At 41.1% G+C, this 21,169-nt stretch overlaps 1 protein-coding gene across 1 annotated transcript in view; it reads left to right on the plus strand.

Moving 5' to 3' along the window:
• The window catches only part of igdcc3 (immunoglobulin superfamily, DCC subclass, member 3), a 64,541-nt gene that overhangs the window by 16,755 nt on the left and 26,617 nt on the right, over positions 1-21,169 (plus strand). Inside the window, exons 3-5 of the mRNA XM_034103409.1 lie at positions 16,087-16,231; positions 16,348-16,478; positions 16,689-16,826. Coding sequence (XP_033959300.1) covers positions 16,087-16,231; positions 16,348-16,478; positions 16,689-16,826 — 414 coding nt within the window. The remainder of the gene's footprint in view (positions 1-16,086; positions 16,232-16,347; positions 16,479-16,688; positions 16,827-21,169) is intronic.

The raw sequence follows: 21,169 nt of genomic DNA on the forward strand, positions 1-21,169 counted from the left end.
TCTGGGCCCCACGGGCTCTGGAGGCTGGACCTTGAACCAGGAAGGAACATTCCATTCTGATGCTGTGCCGTGACCTCCTGACCCCGGCAGCTTTGTTTCAAGGGCAGCTTTCGACAGGCAGCAGGATGCAAAGCAACAGCGGCGAGTTCGCTTAGCTTGAAGAAGCACGCCTCTGCCGTTAGAACATGCCGGAAAACTGCTCCCCTGACCCCATACTCGTAATTCCTCACTGTAACATGCACATTACCTACTCTTAACATCAAATACATGCACTGACGTGGACATGTGCACAATCTTTCTCAGGCGTATGGTCAGTGACTGTACATACCTGCTGCAAGTTAAACACAATAACTTATGTGCTGTGAGCATTCCTTCGACACATAGACATGACACTAAGGCTAATTCCCCCCCTCCGAATGCCCCATTGAAGCATTAATTTAATTAAATTCCCATCTCAAGTGATGTAGTAGTAATTTTGGCATCCATCGTAAGAGATGTTTCTTTCAGTAGCTGCTCAGAGGATGAGATGTGTTTATTTTAAAATCACATAAATAATCTGTATCATCTCTCCAACTGCAGTCTTTAATCATATTTATGAATGTATCTCAGTTTCTTTCCTTTGCAGAATTGGTTTCATGTCGTGTGTTAGTAAGTCGTAAGCCGGACCATTTCATTGCCTCAGCGTGAAAAGATGAAACATGATACTAGTAGTTTAATAGCCTCTCCATTTGCCAGCATAGGCATTATTTGTGAGTGGGAAGACAGTTTTAGAGGGTTAGCTGGCTGATGGCAGGCTGGAAGAGCCCAGTGATATGTGATTATGTCTGACAGCTTATGGTAGTGCTCCTGCCATCCAATGCGTAGAATAGCATTATAGTCAGAGAGCCACCAGCGCAGTTATTTGTTAACCTCTGTGTTTGAGGACATTATCTTACTTTCAAATCTAAAAGCAGAGCACACAAACATTGATATGTGAGTCAGGGACTTCTTCTAAATATCCCAGGTGTTGTCTTTCAGTCAGAGGAACTCTTATGTAACATATCACAATATTTTTGGGGGGAAATAATGGTTTGACGTAATTGGGAGAAGACATTAAAATCAAATAAGTGTTTTACAGATAATTATTGTGGACATTTATTTGATTATCGATTCGTGTAGAACATTTCCTTGTTCAATTTTTGGGGATATGCTATTATTATTTTCCTTTACATGACATGTAACTGGATATCTTTATGTTGGGGACTGTAAGTCCACAGAATATATATGTACAAAATGTACGTTTTGAGCTGTTAAAACCACAATTAGTCACTTAAAGTAATTTTATCACTAACTCATCATTCTGATTAAATAATAAGAATGGTGTTTGCAGTAGGTACAGAAGACAAAGCCTGTATTGTATTCTATTGTTCACAAGCCCTAGCCATGGGATTTCTTTTTTCATAGAAACAATTTCTCTCAATTTATGTAAATCCAGAGCTGTTCTTTGTTTACTCAAGTCCTGAAAATGGTATTTCATTATCTGATAGAACAGATATGCCATCGTAACAAATACAGTATCTGCACATTCTTTGTTTGCACACACACTGAAGGCAGAGGCAGAGACAAAGGGCTTTCATTTCTCACCCGCTGTCTCGTAACGCTAAGTGGTTATGACAGGGCTTGCACTTGCCTTTCCTCTTCTGCTCTTCTTGCTCTGTGGTTATTTTTCCTGCTGAATTGGTGTGAACTAGACTCCATGCTGTGGGCGTGGCAGAGGAGTCGCACATGTGGTCCAAAAAGAGCTTGGGGTTACTGACTGCATATTAACATGAATTCATCAGGATTAGCCAGTTTTGATGCAAGAGGGGGGGGGACTGGGATCAGCAAGGGGCAGTAATATCCCTGGTGACCGTAGTCAGCTGGCAGCCTGAATGGAGGGAAAGAGGGAGAGAAAAGATTGAAAAGACAATAACAGGCAGACTTAATTTCCAGCTGTCTCAACAAGAGGACAGACTGGTGACAATATCTTGACGTCACAATCCGAGGGGAAAGCAATTCTCCATACATTAATGGCTGATGCTCTCTTTGTCATTATCTTAAATGCTCTGTGCTCTTCTTTAAGGGCTTCTGTCATTGTAGCGGCACTGGAAATATTCAGATTTTATTCCACTGACTCTCTCTTTGCATTTAAAATGTGAGTCTACAGCACACACGATGTATTGCTCTGTTTACATGTTCATGAATGTGAGTCTAATCTGTCATGTGTGCAGTGGTTAGCAGAAGGCTGTCCCACCTATCTTGTTGATCATGATTGATATCACAGCCTCTCTCTTCCCAGTAATTGAGCTCATATTTACAGAATAGAGCATCTGGGCTTTTGATTCTTCCTGTCTTTACCCTCCATTTAGCCCAGTATGAGCTGAGGCCCAGACGTGTACTCAACAAGAGGGCGATGATTTAACAAACCAAACACTTTGTTATGTTTTTTCATGGTCCTTCTCATTCCTTCGTCATCAGTCCGCTTTCTCTGACTTTTTCACAGTGGGTAGCTCCTCCTTTACTATGTTTCAGTCTCATTGCCCCCCCACGAACAAATCTCTGTTTACCACACCCGGGATTGTGATTAATGGCCGCAATTCAGCCTGAAAAATTCCCTTGAGTGAGTGCCAGTTGGCTTACGCAGAGAAGAAACTCATTACTGCTGTCAGTTGAGCTGATGGAGCAGGGAGGGGTGTGAGTGATTGGACGTGTGTCTGTGTGTGTGCGTGCATGTGGGGGAGAGACAGAAACTCATTTTTGTGCATGTCAGTAAGCGCATGCATGTCTCTCCACCTTTGCCATGTATAAGCCATCATGCGTGAATAAGTGTGTGTACGTGTTTTAAGCTGAGTGTAAAAGTGACAGTGTGTCCCAGGGCTGGTTTCCAAGTACCAAGGGATACTTTCTCAGAAATGACTGAGACGCATATCAACAGCACAATGCACACAAGAACATAAACAAGGTTTAATAATAGGTTAATGGATAACCTGTGCGCACCATGCTGCTTTGTGACGACAGACTCCTTTGTTACAAATGTTTGAATCCCTTATTTGTGGAAAGCTAAATATGAATATTAATACTACTTATTAGCCCTATGGTAAAGCTAATTTGTGTATTTAATGAAAAGGTTTTAATTTTCAACACCATAATGCTACTGTTCTCTTAAGATTATGTGGCAGTGAAAATGTAAAGCAAGAATAAAAAAGAAAAGGCAGAAGAGAAGGCGCTGTAAAATGAGCATAGGCCTGCACAACATGGATAAGCAGAGAAGTGCGCAGCCCACAGAGAGATTGCTATCTACATTCATTGTCACCTCAGACGCTTACAAAATGAAGATTTGAGGACATGCAAATATACATGGCACATATGGGAATTAGCGCCCTATGTGAATCAGGCTTTTGCTTTGATAAATGGACCATGGCTATTAGATAAATCTAATTAAATTGGTTGATTCAATTCAATTTATTTTATAGAGCACAATATCGCAAATTACACATTTGCTTTACGGAGCTTTACAATCTATACGGTATACAAGGATCCTTTATTGTCATTCAGAAACACCCTCTGTCCTAAGGTCCTAAGACACCCTATTTAGAAAAACTCCCCAAAATATTTGAACAGGCAGATGAATTGAATAAACCCCAGAAAGAGCAAAAGAGGACGGATCTCTCTTCCAGGACTTATAGATATGCTGCAGTCACATGTGTTCAGAATAGACAATGTAAAATATTAACAGTATGGACAATTATGAGAAATTGTATTTAAAGGCCTCAACAGAGTAACAGGAAGAGGGCATGATAGTAAAAGACCCTGTAACCTGCTGACTGTTTTTTACCCTGGGGACGGACTGGAACCTTGTATTCTGAGAGCATGCAATATGGTTTAAGGAGATCAGAGAGTTTGCAGGAACATGCATATTTACAATTGTGTAAGTCCCTCAAAGCATTTTGAAGTCTGAAAAAGGAGCCAATAAAAGGAAGCTTAACAAACGGCCTGATAATAAAATGTAACAATAATCATGCCGAGTTGAAACAGTGGGCTAAGAAAGGAGCCCTGAGGTACTAAATAGTTCACATCAGATCATGTTGATGTAGGGATGAACACCCTGACTTCAAACTAATAAAAGGAAGGCTGGGGACAGTGAACACAACTGTTTTTATTCAGACCCTGAATCAAGTTGTGGTCTCTTAAGTAGAGGTTTAACCACATCTGATTTTAAGGAGAGGGGACATTGAAATTCGTAAGTGAGCCATCAACAGTTAAGAGGTTTCAAAAATAATGTCTACAAATGTGTACTTAAGGATTCTATCAAGGGCCAAATGACTCATTTACCAGACATCCATACTTTTCTGGTAAGCTGTTTGACACGTTATAATGGATTCAATAGGATATATTAATACATTATTTACATGTGCTGACTTGATCCTTTTGCTTAAGTGTTGTCGCAACACTTAATGGAAAAGTGTACTTGTCATTCTACATTAAGTCATATTTGGTAGTTTTAGTACCCGCAACAGCCTGTAGGTTTATCATTTCCAGTGTGAGCTATGTAATAGCAAAAAAAAGAGGGCAGAATTCAACACAGAATATACAAAAAACATAAATAAAAATAAATGACTGTACATTTGATCAGGATAGCATTTTTGGAAACCAACAGGGACACTGAGACACACATAAATGCCCTATGGGAACCACGCAGCTGAGGGGATCTCCCTCTTACAACTGCCAAAGGCTACTGTGAGTGTGTGAGCGTGTGTGTGTGTGTGTGTGGCATTAAAGGAAGAAGGGGTGACATTTACAGCCATTAGGGAACCCAGTCTTCAGGGTGCTGTGAGATGCAGTGGAGCGCATGGGCCGGTCCCGCCCTGCGTCTTTCAGATGTCCCATGGGAGTGCCAGATGTGGGGTCATCCATCTACCCCTGGTTCAGGCCAGCCCCCCTCAAAATCACTGTCAGATGCATAGTTAACATGGAAGGCTAAGCACTCAGAGAGGAACCAAATTACACATCGAGGAATATACATCTATGGAAATGTCCCTACACTTGTGTTCTTTCCACCAGCGATATATGATCAAGAAACAGCAGCATAAAGGAAAGTCTCTTCGGAAGAGATTCATTCTGGCCTCCTCAGACTGGCCTCCTCAGACTGGCCTGACTAGCCAACAGTTGTCCTCTAATGAGGTGGAAATAATGAGTGTTGGACTGAGGATAATTGTGATGCCAAATGTCCGTCCAGGTTGTTATTCAGAGCCACTGCTGTCAGTGGGCCTCGCTTATTTCTGGCTTCACAAAACAAGAGGCGGAGACGAGCCAAAGAAGAATTTAATGGCATTCCCATTTGAATATAAACGTTATCTTACCCCAGATGTCTCTTAACGCTTGAAAATATCTCAAACTCTCCAACACCATAGAGAAACAAGACAAGACAGGGATAAAGCAGTTGTATGGTTTCGCTTTTGTGCACAGGGCGTACAGTGAATGAGCTGAATAAAAGACAGCACATAATTCATGTGGATATGAGCTCATATATACTGGTTAGATGACGGGAGAGGCATCTCATTTGAATTCTAAAGCAGGCCGTTGCATGCTGAGGTATTGGCGATATTAATTAGATATATGGCCTCTGGGCAAGTAGAGAATGTCACTGTTAAGGAATAGCCTCTTCTCTGCAACAATCAAGTGTGAAAAAGAAAAGTGACAGAATATTCGTTAATGTCCATTACTCTCTGCAAGAAACGCAAGAAAATGTTTTTCTATTAAAGCCTGATGTCAAAAGTGACACGTAATAGGTGTGGTAAATGGCTTCTGTTGGCCAGCCTTACTGACGCTAATAATTGCTTAAGTGTTAGTGAGTGTGTAAAGAGTACATGTGTGAGTAAAGAAGTTGAATTATTCTACTACCAATTGATTTTGAGCACAGTACCTCAAGGAAAGCCTAATGCTATCTGAAATGCTCAAGATTTAAAAAGAAATGACTTAAAGATTTACTCTCCGCTCTGTAACAAGTTAAAGGAGAGAGGAAAGGTAAGACATGAGCAATCTACGGAGAGCCCAAATCCTGACCCACTTACAGGTTATCCTCGGGTATACTTTCAGCTTTCACTTCTCTCAGGCTTTATTTTAGTACTCTTTCTGAAAATTGGTTTTCTGCTCAAGAATTCAATGGATACCTACTGCTGTAACAGGCTGTACAAAGTGCTGTGTGTTACTTACTTCCTAGGAAACAAATGGTGCTAGCTCCCATGCCTCTATGAGCCACACGTGAACTAGCAATACTCATCAGAGATAAGTCAAGGTGTTATAATCGTACAGACCAGCATATTTTTAAACCCTGTCAAGACAAAAACAATGCAGGCTGAAGCTAGAGGAGCAAAGTCTGAAAAAGGTTAATGGGACTTCACCTCTCAGGAGGCATCGCACATGCAGTCTCCTCAGTCGGGTGCTAATTTGGCAGAGGGACAAACTAAAGGGGAGGGAGGGGCAGCAAGTTAAGAGGAGATACAATTATTTGTATTACAGGCCGATGGGAGAGTATGCTCTGTGTGAGTCCTCAGACACTCTTTACCTCTCATTTCTTCTAGTGGGGGGGATGTTATACTAGAGCAGAAGGAGAATTGTGTCCCTAGTTCAGGGCACAGAAATGGAATACGATTAGGCTGCATGTTGTTTTAAGCGAAGCATTTCTGCTTTACATTTAGGTGATAGCTAGGAAGTAAATAAAGTGAAAAGTATGACTTTTGAAACAGATCAATCATCTTCCACATGCCTGAGTCAGGTCTCTCTTCTGCATCCACCTTTTAGGTAATCAGGGGGTTTAACAGTGTTGATGATGCAGCACAGTATAACATAGAAGACAAGATATACTTTTATTGATCCCAGTTTTGGAAATTATTTTGTCACAGCAGCATGTAGACAAGCATTGCACATTAATACAAATACAATCCAAAATAAACATAAACAGCAAATATATATATATATATAAACAGTAAACTATAAACAAATAAACAAAAACAGTACATGTGTACATATCAACGGTGAAAGTTGTATACCTAAAGTATCTCTATTGAATATACAATATGAATACAGATTATCATATAGAATTGTACGCACAGTATACTGAGACTGAACGTACTGGGCCCATGTTTGAGACGTGTGTGTTATAGAGTAAACTAGGTAGTGTGATGTGCTGTGTGGAAAACACACTATCAGAGAGGTATTTGGAGAACTGAAAGGATGCCCTTTTGAGCCCTGTCTCTCATTGTCATGAGGAAATGTTTGAAGTTGTTTAATGAGTACACAGTTTTACGCCCAGTTAGTTACTTTAAATATTACAAAAGGCCCGCTCTTTTTGTTCTCACACATCAGACCCTTCCTTTGTTGTTTGTGAGTCCCTGCATGCACATACACATATTAACTTTTATTAAATTAAAGAAAGGAAACAATATCAACAAGGTTCACAGAAAAAATGTGTGGTGTAAATCAAATGCTTCTTTTCATGGCAGTGGTTTGACTGTTATTTTAACCCTTTATTCTCTGTTGTCCTCCCCCAGCTCGTTCACTCTCTCACTTGTCTCTAATCTTACCCAAGTCCAGACTCGAATCATTTAAATAATCCCTTAATTTCCAGCATCTGTTGTGCTTTAATGGGTCTTTCTTTAATTAGGGCCTGCATGCTGAAGTGAGTGGAGGAGGCTTAGAGTGGAAATGTGGGGCTACAGGGGCAGAGCAGGGGTGCAGGGGCTGGGGGTGATGGAGTGGGAGGAGCAGAGGCCGGAGGGACAATAGGGTGGGGGGTGGAGAGTGGAGGGGGCTCAAGGTGACGCAGGAGTAAGGGGTGTGACAGAGGCACATGCAGGGCACTAGTGGGGCCCAGGCTTTGTCCCTGGGGTGTAGGGTTTAGGAGCGGCAGAGGGAAAACCAACGAGGCAGTGAGCAATGTGTCTTCCAATCATATTCTCTCTGTGTGACAGAAAAGCTTTTATCTTCTTACCTTAATTACTGTTCTACTTAACGCTGACCCAGAGCAAGTGACTTTACACTCATGTTTACACTGTTTAAATATTCAGTTTCAGTGTTTGTTCAGCATCATCAATCTTGGCAAGCAGTAAAACAAAGCATGACAGTATTGAATATAGACAAACCTATAATGCTAATTTGAACCACCAAAGGATTTACAGTAGCAATATTATATAACACAAGGCTGCTATATGTTATTAATAATGATAATAATTTAAATAATGATCAGATGAAACGGGATATAATACACACAATTGATTTTCTGTGTGAAAGAGCTAAAACCCCTCATAATGTTGCAAAAACCAGATTAAGGCTACAATTCATGACTATGTTCATCATCCATGCATCTTATTGAGTAGTTGTTTGTTCCATAAAGTAGTAAAAACGCTTAAAACCCCCGTCACCGTTTCTCAAAATGGCTGAGATCAAAAAGCAATTCAAACCCCAAAGATATTTAGTTGACTATCTAAGAAAGTCTATCAAAGCTGGAATGATTTAGGAGAATAATTTGTAAAATAGTTGCTGAATATTAATGGTTAACTGTCTAATTGGTCCAGGTCTCATTTAAAACAATATAGTTTGAAAAAACATTTAATTGTTTCTGAGCTTTGGAATTTCATCATCAGCAGATTGAGTTTGCTCGGTTATCATTGAGCTGTAATTGTTTAAACGTTCATGTGTGTCTTCACAAAGGTAGTATTAATTACAGGAGTGTCATGTTAGATCGCCCTATATGCAGAGGTCTCTATTTTTCGGGTCACTGTGCATATCATTGCCTCTCATTAACTTTTATTAAACAGAGAAGAAATGTCAAGCATTATTGTGAGTGGTAACTATTGTAGCATCGCTGCTCCCTCAACCTTCGACAGGGAGTCTTAATAGCAGCCATCAATCTTACTATATTTAACTTATTGGACACAGGCTGTGTAGTATTGATCAACACAACAGACTAAGGACAATCACACCACGGGGAAGCTAATGCAAACAACCCTGCAACACAAGCAGAAAAGGCAATTCAGTCCCAGTCAAAACAATTTTGTTATGTGAGAGGGGAAGAAAGAAAATCTGCCATGTTCAGACGTTTGTTGATATATAACCAAATATGAGCCAAAGTCAAGTTAAAGAAAGGTAAGAAAATCTGTGGACAGGCTACAGCGTTCTTTGGTTTACATGTATCTGATCCATGTTTTGAAATGCACAACACGTTGGTGTTTGATTGCATTATACGCTGCGCTTCCGATTCTTTTTTACATTTGGTATGAGCACACCAGTTAGTATTAATACGGTATTTGTAAAACCATAAAGGTGATAATTAAATTGTTGCTTGTTTGTTTGTATTCATACTAGTGGTGTGACTCTGGGGATTGTGGTCAGACGTGCATCACTCTTGTCCAGACTATTGGATGATTACAATTACATTTGGAACAGACATCAATGTTTTCCAACAGACTTATCACTTTGTTGATTCCCTTTCCTCTAATGTCACCTTGAGTTTGTCATTTTGAGTAAATTGTCTTAATTGCTTTTGGTTGCCATGAATTTTGGTATAAACATTCATGGTCCAATCAATATGATCACCTGACATTTCATCTGGCTCCTTTTGTCACGATCTGTCTGTGTTGTGTTTTTGTCTTGTCTAGATCTGTCTTTGGTTTCCTGTCTGTAGAGGCTTCTCAATTCTTAAATTTCTCCTCCTCGACTTCCCTCCTCGACTCCTATCCTCAAGACTTAGTCCCGCCCACAGGAGATGCGAGCGGAGGACTGAGGAGGGGAACCGAGGAGAGAGGAGGGGAAGCAGCAGGCGGTTAGAGAAATGAGAACTCCTCTCCTCTGAGCGGTCATTTTAAAGAGACGTCCATTAATGATGACAGGAGGCACAGCAGCCCTCTGTCTGATGGACAGATGTGTTCATGACGACTTATATATTTACTTTGAATTCAAAAATGTGGTATAATGAGACAATAACAGGCTACAGATGCGGGGACACACACACACAAATATATTTATATAGATATATACAATTTAAAGTATGAGAGCACTCTCATAATAACGTAACACAATCAGAGACTGGATATATCCCCCCCTCTCTCTGGTCGCTGAAATGGGGAATTGAAATTACGGGCCAAAAGTTGTATTTACAAGTATTAAAAGTAAGCAGAGGACACCAAACCAACTGAGACCCATCTGTCCGCCGCATCTGCACTGTACCACACACACACCTACACACTGTACCACACACACCTACACACTGTACCACACACACCTACACACTGTACCACACACACCTACACACTGTACAACACACACCTACACACTGTACCACACACACCTACAGCTCCTAAAGCATAATCAGGCTACAGCCGTTGTGTATTTTATTATGTGAAGCACTAAATGGTCTTAGAAAAATATCGACTCTTTGTTTGTATATATCTACTAAACTACAGCAAATAAAGAGAGTAGGCCTGTTATACTGAGTGATATTTATTTTACACACTGCTCTGCTTTCTGCATGGACCTCACAGCTGTTCTCACTGTAAATATCGCGTTGCGATGAGAGCAGTTTCTAAAATAATATCCAGGGGTTGCATGCAGAGCTGTCATTGGCTGAGATAAGTCCGGCCGTGCGTCACGCCTCCACCGTTCCCGGAAATGCATCCGCGGAGGAGCCGTGGAGGAACCATCAGTGTATCCTCGGTTAAAGCTCCTCCAGAGAGGCTCCTCGACGCTCGATCCTCAGTGTGCATTTAGAGAAATGAGATGTCCTTCAAAATGGCGCGCTGAAATTCATTTCGGGGTCACTACCGGAGGACCGAGGAGTCGAGGAGGGGACATTTGAGTATTGAGAAGCCTCTTGTGTGTTCCCTCCTACCTGATGTCCTGATTGTGTTCACCTTGTGCCCCTGTGTTTTCTCCTCCCTCCTCATCTGTGTCTTGTTTCTTTGATTAGTCCTGTGTGCATTTAGGTTCGTTTTTTCCTGTTAGTCTTTGTGAGATCCTTGTTTGTCTTTGACTGTGTTCACAGGGAAGAGTTTGTTACTATTTAACCTTGAAATAAAGGTATTTTCTGTGAAATCTGCATTTGGGTCCTGCTTCGCTCTACCCTGACACCTTTAAACTTACTTTTTGCTTTTTGTAATAGAAGATTGCAAAAACCAAAGTGAATAGTTAATTGTTAAGTTGCATACAAATAGACCGCCCATGCCTAATACATGTAATTGCAAAGTTTGCACTCAATTACGTGCCATATAGTGCTTAACATGCATACTGGCATGGTCCTGACATATAAGACATATTAAGGGTATATTTGAGTGTGACCAATGTCCAATAAGTCTGGTTTTTCATGGGCATCCTTACTTCTGCCAGTAGAGCGTGAACGGCAGAAATGCAGCTTATCTGATGCTTTTGCTCATGCAGGTACTGACAGGAAGGTGTTGATGAGTCAAATTAATGTGTGCCAGAGACAGCCCACACACGTGCAGCCCTTCCTTTCGTAGGTGATAAGCATCACGCAACGCGAACAAGCAGATTGATCACAGCAGTGCCCAGGCTTTAGGGAGGGTGGGGGAGGGGGGCCTATTGGGGCAGGGAGCCAATAAAATATCACATCTGCATTAAAATGCCATCTCTAGGGTCCCAGCACAGGGCCTGCTATTTCAGGGATGCCTATTTAAAGGCTGCTGAAGTGTGGGCTCTCCATGCTGGAATAGCACCGTACACCAACTCCATCATTTATGGGCCTCATCTCTATTTTACTGGTTTACCGAAGTGGGGGTGGGGTGGGTACGGCAGTCATCACCACTGCTTGAACAACATGCGCCTAATGATGTCACAGGCCTGAGAGGGCTAGTGGGGGTGGGGCGAGGTGTGCGATGAAGAATCGAGAAAACGGTTGAAAATGTGAGGATGGAAGGGGGCGGGGGGCTGGAGGCAAGCGAAGGTGTGAGGGAGGGAAATGACATTTCCAACATGGGAGCTCACTGAAGCCTTGCACCGTAGCTGCAGGTTTGAATGGTGCCGTAGGATGCATGTCCTTCTCTTGGCGTCATTACCTCCGTCATATCAATGAATCATCCCCAGGAAACAAATGGAAGTGTTTCATCAGATTGGTTGATTCGGACATTGCTGCAGGAGTCGTCACAGGAAACCGCACAGTTTGGGCTTTTAATCACGTTCTTAATTATTCTCTGGTGTGCGTGTGTTTAACTGAGCAATAAGAAGATGGATCATTACTTTTGGGCTATTAGGCAAAACATAATGCAGCAAGAGGACATTCACATAATCACCATTTAATCTACATTTCTTCATTAGATAAATCTGAGTTGCTTGGATTGGAAAAGAAAAAAAAATCAACCATCCTAAATATTTAGCACGGTGAAATTGAAGGATTGGGACATTAATCAACATTGACTGCCTTTTAAGCTCCTCATTGGCTCTCGAACCCAATACTCAGCGCTTGGATTTGTATTTCATCCTTCATATGGCTTTGTGCCTTTTCATGATGTGACATTTTGACCTAAATGTTACTAAAACGCATCTTAGCCTGATGATGTTTCCTTCTGGAACTGTTGGTCTTTAATTGAAACAAACGTGCAGGTGTGCTTCTCCCTTGATGGCTATTATTAGATGACCAGAGTTTTGACAAACCCTATTTACTGCTCAGCTATCTGTCAAAATCACCACGCTTCACATGTTGTGTCCGTGACCTTTACTCGTATTACTCCCTCACTCATTATTCTTTTCGTGGTTTTCACAGAGACATGTTGAAGGAGCAATTGCGCACTTGTATGTATGGATTTCTTTTTAGTATTCTCTCCATTATTGCAATAATTAGACCTTCTCAATTGACGCCAGCTGCGTCGCGCTGGTAGTGGACAGTCTTTAATCATGTGTCTGTCAACACTTAGCAAAGGAAGAGCGAAAAACAGTAAAGGAGCTTGTCCGTTAGCGCTAGTGTGTCGGGGTGAGTGAGAGTTCCTCGTGTGTGTCTATCTTCTCCTGCAGCAGAAGGGGGATCGATATGGTTGTTTGTTTCTGTTGAAGCAGCTCTTTGCATATGTTTATATGTCTGTACTGTAGCTGCGCATTATGACTTTAGATTGACTCTGCAACCTCTCCAACAATAAAAAGCCACATGCACAATGTAGATTAGGAACCGCTGTTTTCCTCTGCATCTAGCGCAGATGGTTAACAAGTCTCTCTGCTTCTGTACGTGTTTATCTGAGTATGTAACCCTATTGTGATTTCTCAGATTGTGTCTGATCTACGAGTGTGTCGATAGGCGCAGGGGTGTGGGCCTCTTAGAGAAGCCATGTTTTATGCATGAAGGCCAAGGGTGGGGCCCGTTAGGGGGGTTTAGTCGGTGGACACACAGCAGCCAGATCAGCGGACACCATGACTACTTGGCAGAGATTCACAAGAAAGCTCCCATAGGCGCTGTTCCTCCTTTTTAACTGCTTTGTTCCTAAGCATTCACGTGCAATTGTGTTTCTTTCTCCATATCCCCAGTGTTCCCAGTACACATGGAAAGTAAAAACAGCAGCATGTTTGTATCTCAATTTAAGACTGAATTCCAAGACAGCAAGCGTCTTTGATCAGATCTGTCACTCACTATTATTTTTTGAAGGGTTCCTAGCTGTTTTACTGCTCCTGACCTTTCTGCAGCGACAGTGCCTTCAGGGCTTTGATTCGATGCCTGACTCTGCCAGTCTCTACCCCCGGCTCCGTGTCACGACAAGCCGATACAGAAAGTGTTTCTGATTGCTTTTGTCAGCGAGTCACGAATAGAAGTGAGAACCCATGAAAATATTCTTACGGGGAAATAGACTGTCTTGTGAGATATACAATCATTTGTTTGAAATTATGTTCAGTGTTTTACACATTAAGTGAAATGATTAAAATGCCTAGAGCTTGCAGTTCGCTGTGGTTAAAGAAAACTATTATTATCTAAAGTACATCTCAAAAGCTGCATATGTGCTATAATACTCATTTGGTGATAAAATCTGGTAAATGTTCTCTGTGACTTTTATGCTGTCTAAACTTCACAGTGAGGTTAGCCTAAAATGCTTTATGGCTAGAAGGTTGTGGGTCCCAGGTGGAATAATTCAGTTGGGCCCCTGAGATAGGCACTTAAGCTGAATTACCCCAGTAAGATATACAGCTGTTTAAGTGTGGCCTCGTAGAACAGGGGCCAAAGGAAAAATATGAGCCCCTGTCAGGCTGAGTAACAGTCAGATTTTTTGGGGCGTAAATTATCTTGAGCCAGTGGAAACAAGTGGACGTGCTATCTCTTCTCTCAAAGAGATCTTGTAGCATAGGAAGTGAAGCTGTCACTGCTGGAAAGATACAAAATTATAATGGTTAAATGTTTATATCAAAGCGCCATACATCCAATCAGAGATATAAGGTCAAGTCGTGTTGGAGAATGCCCCACTTCTTATTAGGCTCCTAAATGGAATAATCGAAGTGCTAGACCGCTGTTGCAGACACATGGGTCTAAAGTACTGCCACTCTTTCTAAAGTATCTGTCTGTGGTCCATTAAAACATTTGTTGGTGGTTTGGTTTTATTTCCAATCAGACATTTATTGTGCTTTCTCTTTGTTATCCCCTTTCCAAATACGAATGATAAGTAAGAAGGGATTGAAATCCATTACCAGTATATAATTGTCTGCTGTGAAAAATAAAGACAAGTGGGAACAGAAATATAAATAAGTGAAAAGACAAACAGCCAACAAGCAGCTGTCAGTCAGTCAGAAATAAACTTGTTCTGCAAGTAATGAATTGATGCCGGCTACATGTTAGGAAGAGCATGAGGCTATGAAATAATAAGAGTCTGTCCCTCTTGTTATGCTAACAGTGTTCAGACAAGTCCTCCTGTGTCCTAGTTAATTATGGTTGACGTTTAAATGAGTACACTTGTGTTGAAGAAGGAGGGAGAACTGTGGAAGAAGAGGGCCTCTCTCTAATTGAGTTTGTTGCTGGCTCCACCTTCAATGTTGCTTTTGTTCTGCCGCAAGTAGAAATGTGAAGTGCAGCTGAGTGAGGCCCTCTGTCGGGATATCGATACTGGTTATGCTACATAGCAATGTGTGTGTGTGTGTTTGTTGTCTTTGTTTGTGTTAGTATGCATCTTTAAAAACATGCCAGGTCTACATGCTGAATGTCAACATATGGCAGGAAATCCATACTCCCCGTATCTTACATCTTACATTTATATCGGCATGTATGTAGACATCACCTTGAGCACCTGATGACTCAGATAGAGTTGTACATCAGATGCTCCTATAGCTGGAACATGTTTCTTCTTAAAGGCTCAGAATAACTGTTGCATCACAAATCACTAATTAAATATTCTTTTTGAAAGAAGAAGCTATATTTTTGCATATAGAGAAAATAATCTCTTTTAGTTGTCTTCTGTCGCAAGTTACTTCTGTGTCACCAAATAACTTGCTTGGATTAAAAAAAAAATTACAATGCGATTACTCTCAACCTCCGTGCAAGGGAACAATATTTGCGGATTTAACAAAAACATTTAACATTTTTCTCTATAAAAAGGAAAGAAGAGAATGGCTTCAAAAGAATACTTACTTTACAGCTGGCACTATTTATCCTTCTCATCTTCACCACACTATATAGTCATTTATCTGTTTAGTACTTTGACGAGTAAAGCTAGCAGTATGCACTTTATGTCAAGCGCTGTTAAAAGTTGATGTTGTGTACCTAATTACAGCATTCCTACACTTGTATACTTTTTCAGCTAGTCAGTATTCTGTGAATCATTATCTCTTATCTTGAGCCTGTGAATGTACTTAGTCATTGCCACTTCACACAGCTTGTGAAGCTCTTTTACTTTACCCTTGCAGATATATAGACACGATTGTAAAGGGCAACATTAATGTGTGAAGAAAATACTCTATATATAATATTTTCTTGGTCTATAAAATTTGCAGCGTGTGAAGCTGTGTGTTCTTGCAGAAATAGTGCTTCCCTGTAAGCTGCCAGGCTTGCTGTTGTGATGTTTACGAATTAATATCCCGCTCTCCCTCTCTCTACAGCCATGGCAGACTTCCATGAACAACCGGAGTCAGTTCACGCTGAGGAGGCCGGCGTGGCAAGATTCCAGTGCCAGATCCACGGTCTGCCAGAGCCGCTCATCAGCTGGGAGAAAGACAGCCGTCCGGTGAACACCAAGGACGAGAGGTTGGAGCAGACCACATCACAGCCTGATACTTAGAGATTTTAGATGGCAGCATGTTATCGTCCATTTACCAGGTCTCACCGTATTTGTCTCCTCCTGCCTCTGTTTTCTCTCGTAGGTACACCCTCTTGCCGACAGGTGTTCTGCAGATCACAGGTGTGCGTGACGAGGACAGCGGAAAGTTCTGCTGTGTGGCTCATAACAGTGCAGGAGTGAAACACAGCACCGAGGCACTTCTCACTGTATCAGGTCGGTGCATTTGAATCTTATATTTCACATCTACACACCATGAGCATGCTATCTACCCAGCATATCCCTAGATTTTTCCAAACCTATTGTTCTCCTGCCTCATTCAGGAGATATCGAGCTAATGCACTCTAGAGAAATCCAATTAAAGGATGCCATCCATCATGCTTGGTCCCATCTTATCTCCCCCTCTCCCCCTGTGTTTTTCTCCAGGCTCTCAGTCATCTGTTTACAAAGAGCCTATGATAGTGGTCGGTCCAGAAAACCTCACCCTCACTGTTCACCAAACCGCCATCTTGGAGTGTGTTGCCACCGGATACCCCCGACCCATCGTGTCTTGGAGCAGACTTGGTGAGGAAAAAATCCAGATCAGATCAAAGAAACGACCCCACAAGATGCACATATGGATTTTGAATGTTTTATTCTGTGCAAGTGTGTTTGTGTTTCTGAGGATTCATGTGTCACTGAGCCCTGTATGCGTTTGTGCTTGGGAAATCTGAGAGTGTTGTGTGGGTTGTATGTGCTTGGTGTCCTTGTGTGTTTGTAGTTCTCTGCAGCACAGCTTTGATCCGTCCTGCATTGTGTAATGTACATGAGCGCACAGAATACATTTGATACAATGGAGCATCCATTGCGGTACATAGATGAGGCAATGGGATTCAACATTAGGCCTTGGGGCTAGTGCTGCGTACCGGTACGCCGAACCGGTACTGGACTTGTAAAAAGTTTCGGTTCAAGTCCGGTTAAAACCGGAACGTCGGGAACCGGTACTTGGACTCGCAGAAAAACTAGCACTTACGTATATGCTGGTGTCTGTGGTTATTTAAACATTCCTGATAAACGTTATTCAGCGTCAATAAATGAGTGCTAATCCCAGTGTGCTCAGTGTACAACATCACATGTCATTTCACCTTCGATTCACGGTTTGAAAACGTAGAATTTCGCCACATGCTAATGCTAACCGGAAGTGAAGAATTTTCAGAATAAAAGTACTAAGTTAATAGTGTGAACTTCCAGTTTTTTCAGAATAAAACTGATTTAAATTAAATAGTGTATTTAATTCAAAATTACGCCATATCAACATTGATTTTAATTTCTAACAGTATGTATGTACATCACTATGTATGTAGTATGTACTGTATAATGTCACATGTAGAGTTGTAGAAAATACATGGTGCACAGACAGTACAGTACACTCTGACTGTACAGTCACTACAGTGTAGCCTATACTGTATAGTAGGTGTGTAACAGTGTAATGCGTATAGTCTACTCTACACTCTACCTTTCAGCAAAGCTTTAGGGATGTAGGCTCAGTCAGCTCAGGGACTGTTTGGTTACTTTAGTTTGGTAAATGAAATAAATGTTTGAACTTTGTAGTCGTTCACTGTAGTTGCTGTCATAAGTCATTTGTAGACTAAGTGGCACATTTGTACTTTGTAGAGAAATGTAGACACAAGTTGGAAGGGAACACAATAAACCTGATGAGTTTGAATTTGAGTTGATAATTAGCTCACAATAAGTTCACTTTAGTTACTCACACAACTTGACACAAGCCATGGGTTCAGGTCCGGACTTATAAGTCCGGACCTGAACCTGAACCTGAACCTCTGGACTTGAGTCCGGACCTGAACCTGAATGTGAGTCCAGGTACGCAGCACTACTTGGGGCTAAACATTATGTTCGTCTTTGTGTTGATAAATGCATGATTCATCTCCTCATGAAGTTGAACCTCCTTCGAAGCACCGACGAGCATCTGAGTAATTGCTATGAGGTGCTGAAGCATATACCATCAGTGTTGGGCAAGTTACTTCCAAAATGTAATTTATTACATATGACTTATTACTGTCTTTTGAAAGTAATAAGTTACATTACAATATTACTGTCTCTGAAATGTAATGAGTTACACTACTTTAGTTACTTTTTAGTTACTTTCACCAAAATAACCGCAAAAGAATGGCTAGGTATTTTAAATGCTAAAATGTAGTTTAGTGCAGCTCATTATACCTCCAGTGAAGGGCAATGTGGTATAGCATAACAACTGTGTAGGCCATTAAGGCTACTAACAACTTGTATAACACGGCTTAGTTGAATACTGGATGCTGATTGTAAATTCTTAACATGTGACACGTTGTTAATACAGTACAGACCACTGTCAAGGACTATAATGAAGGTTGCTAAGGAGGATCAAGAAAGAGAAAGGAAAAGAGGTTAAAAGACGGAGCGCTGGACGTCAGATAAATCACCAGAAGAAGGCAGAGAGGAAGTGAATAATAACAGGACACGGAATGGGCTCTGTAGTGTGTTTAGTATATGGCCGTGTACAGGCCCGGGTCCAGAACAAAATGACTTGGGGTGCCTCTGAGGTTACAGGGGGCGCAGCAGTAGTAGGTTTACATGAGCAATAGTGGCCGGCAACAGCAATGAAAAATAGCATTGATGGTCCCCAATGAACAGATTATGGCATTTGTTATGTTTTGAAACCAAGTGAGAACATTTCAAGTAAGTTAAAAGTGCAATCCTGAAATATCTCATATAGTCCAAAGTGGACTATGGAAAATCACAAAAGCTTCAAAACTGTACTGATAAAACAAATGAGAATATATTGTTAATCAAGGCAAATATGATTTTAACCAGCTCATGGTTTGAAATGGCAAACATTGAAAAGCAAAAGTATTATTTAAACCATGTACTACATCATCACCTTGGTCCCATCATTTTCATTTCATTTCCAACCTTTATTTATCCAGATTGGTCCCATTGAGATCATAGATCTCTTTTTCAAGGGAGACCTGCAGCATATAGGTTCCACATGAAACATAAAACAATAAAGGACATTATACATTATATTTACAGGATACATAGTTATAGACATTTACAAGTGCCCATTGTATCAGCAAGCATTTCATTTAGCCTAGCTTTAAAAACATGCAGAGGAATGAGATTGCTCAGTTTCAATTCTTGCTGAAGATTGTTCCAAGCAAGTGGAGCTGCGCACATAAAAGCTGTCTTACCTAAGACAGTCCTTGCTCTTGGCACATCTAACAAGACTACATCATGTGATCTCAGACAATAGCTGCTTGCAACTCTGTGTGTGATCAGAGAGCAGATATAATACGGGAGTTTACCCAACAAAGCTTTATAGATAAACGTGTACCAATGACTGAGCCTCCGTACAGAGAGTGATGGTAAACCTGCCTTGGTATACAGTGTACAGTGATGTGTAAGCGCTTTACAATTTGTGACAAATCTCAGAGCACTGTGATACGCAGCATCCAATTTGCTCAGGTAATTGGCAGGTGCATTCATATACAACAAATCACCATAGTCCAGCACAGGTAAAAAGGTCACAGTGACTAGCCTTTTCCTGGCCTCAAGCGAGAAACAGGACTTGTTTCTGAAAAAGAAACCTAGCCTAACCCTCAGTTTTTTAAGCAGGTTATTGACATGAAGTTTAAAAGAGAGACAATCATCAAGCCAGATACCAAGGTATTTGTAACAGGCAACAACTTCAAGTTTTGTTCCTTGCGTAGTTACAATATCTAAAACAGGCTCTGGTGTCTTTTTTTCTTTTGAAAAGAGCATTACCTTGGTTTTATCCACATTTTAAAAGAAGCTTTAATTCAGAGAGCTGAGTCTGAATAGTGTTAAAAACAGCCTGTAATTTGAGCCTCTTTAATGGAGGGACCTGCACAATACATTACAGTATCATCCGCATAAAAATGTAAAGTAGCTTCATCCACATTATCACCTAAACTGTTGATATATATGGAGAATAAAAGTGGTCCTAAAACAGAACCTTGTGGTACACCATTAGAAATGTTTAACCATTCAGAAGACAGTCCATCAAAATGAACACATTGGGACCTTTCAGAGAGGTAGTTCACAAACCACCCCACTGCAAGGCTGGATATGCCAATACTGAGTAGCCTCTGCTTTAAGATGCGATGATCAACGGTGTCAAACGCTTTGGAAAGGTCAATAAACAGAGCTGCACAACTCTGCTTATTATCTAAAATACTAGTAATGTCATTTACCACTTTCATTGTCGCAGTGATGGTGCTGTGTTTCCTTCTGAAGCCTGACTGATGATTAGACAGGATATCATTTATACATAAAAACTCCTTTACTTGTTCACTCACAAGTCGTTCGAGCACCTTAGCCAGAACTGACAATTTAGAGATTGGCCTATAGTTATTTAAAATAGTTGCCTCCCCTCCTTTCAGTAACGGCAAGACATAAGCAGACTTCCATACTTTTGGAATTGTATTTGTGCTGAGGGAGAGGTTAAAAAGAGAAGTAAGAGGTGGAGCAATAAAATCTGCAGCTATCTTTAAAAAGAAAGGTTCTAAGTTGTCCGGGCCAGCCGGTTTCCTAGGATCTAACTTGGATAATGCTTCATGAACAATACCAATAGTTAAAGGAGTAAAACTGAAAGGGTTTTCCAGACCACATTGTTCAGAGTCAAGGATTGGAGTGTTCACAGGAGCCACACAGCCAAACAGAGAGCCACAAGACACAAAATGCTTATTAAAGCAATTTAGCATAGTAGCCCTGTCCGATATAGAGCCAGATGCTGTGGTAAGGCACGGAGGTAGCTCATTTGGGATATCCCCAGTGGAAATCGATTTTATGGCTTTCCAAAATGTCCTAGGATTATTCAGGTTTTCTGTGGTAACTGACAAATAGTACTTTGA

This window comes from Pseudochaenichthys georgianus, chromosome 3 (assembly GCF_902827115.2).
Source record: "Pseudochaenichthys georgianus chromosome 3, fPseGeo1.2, whole genome shotgun sequence".
In the NCBI taxonomy this organism is placed as follows: Eukaryota; Metazoa; Chordata; class Actinopteri; order Perciformes; family Channichthyidae; genus Pseudochaenichthys; species Pseudochaenichthys georgianus.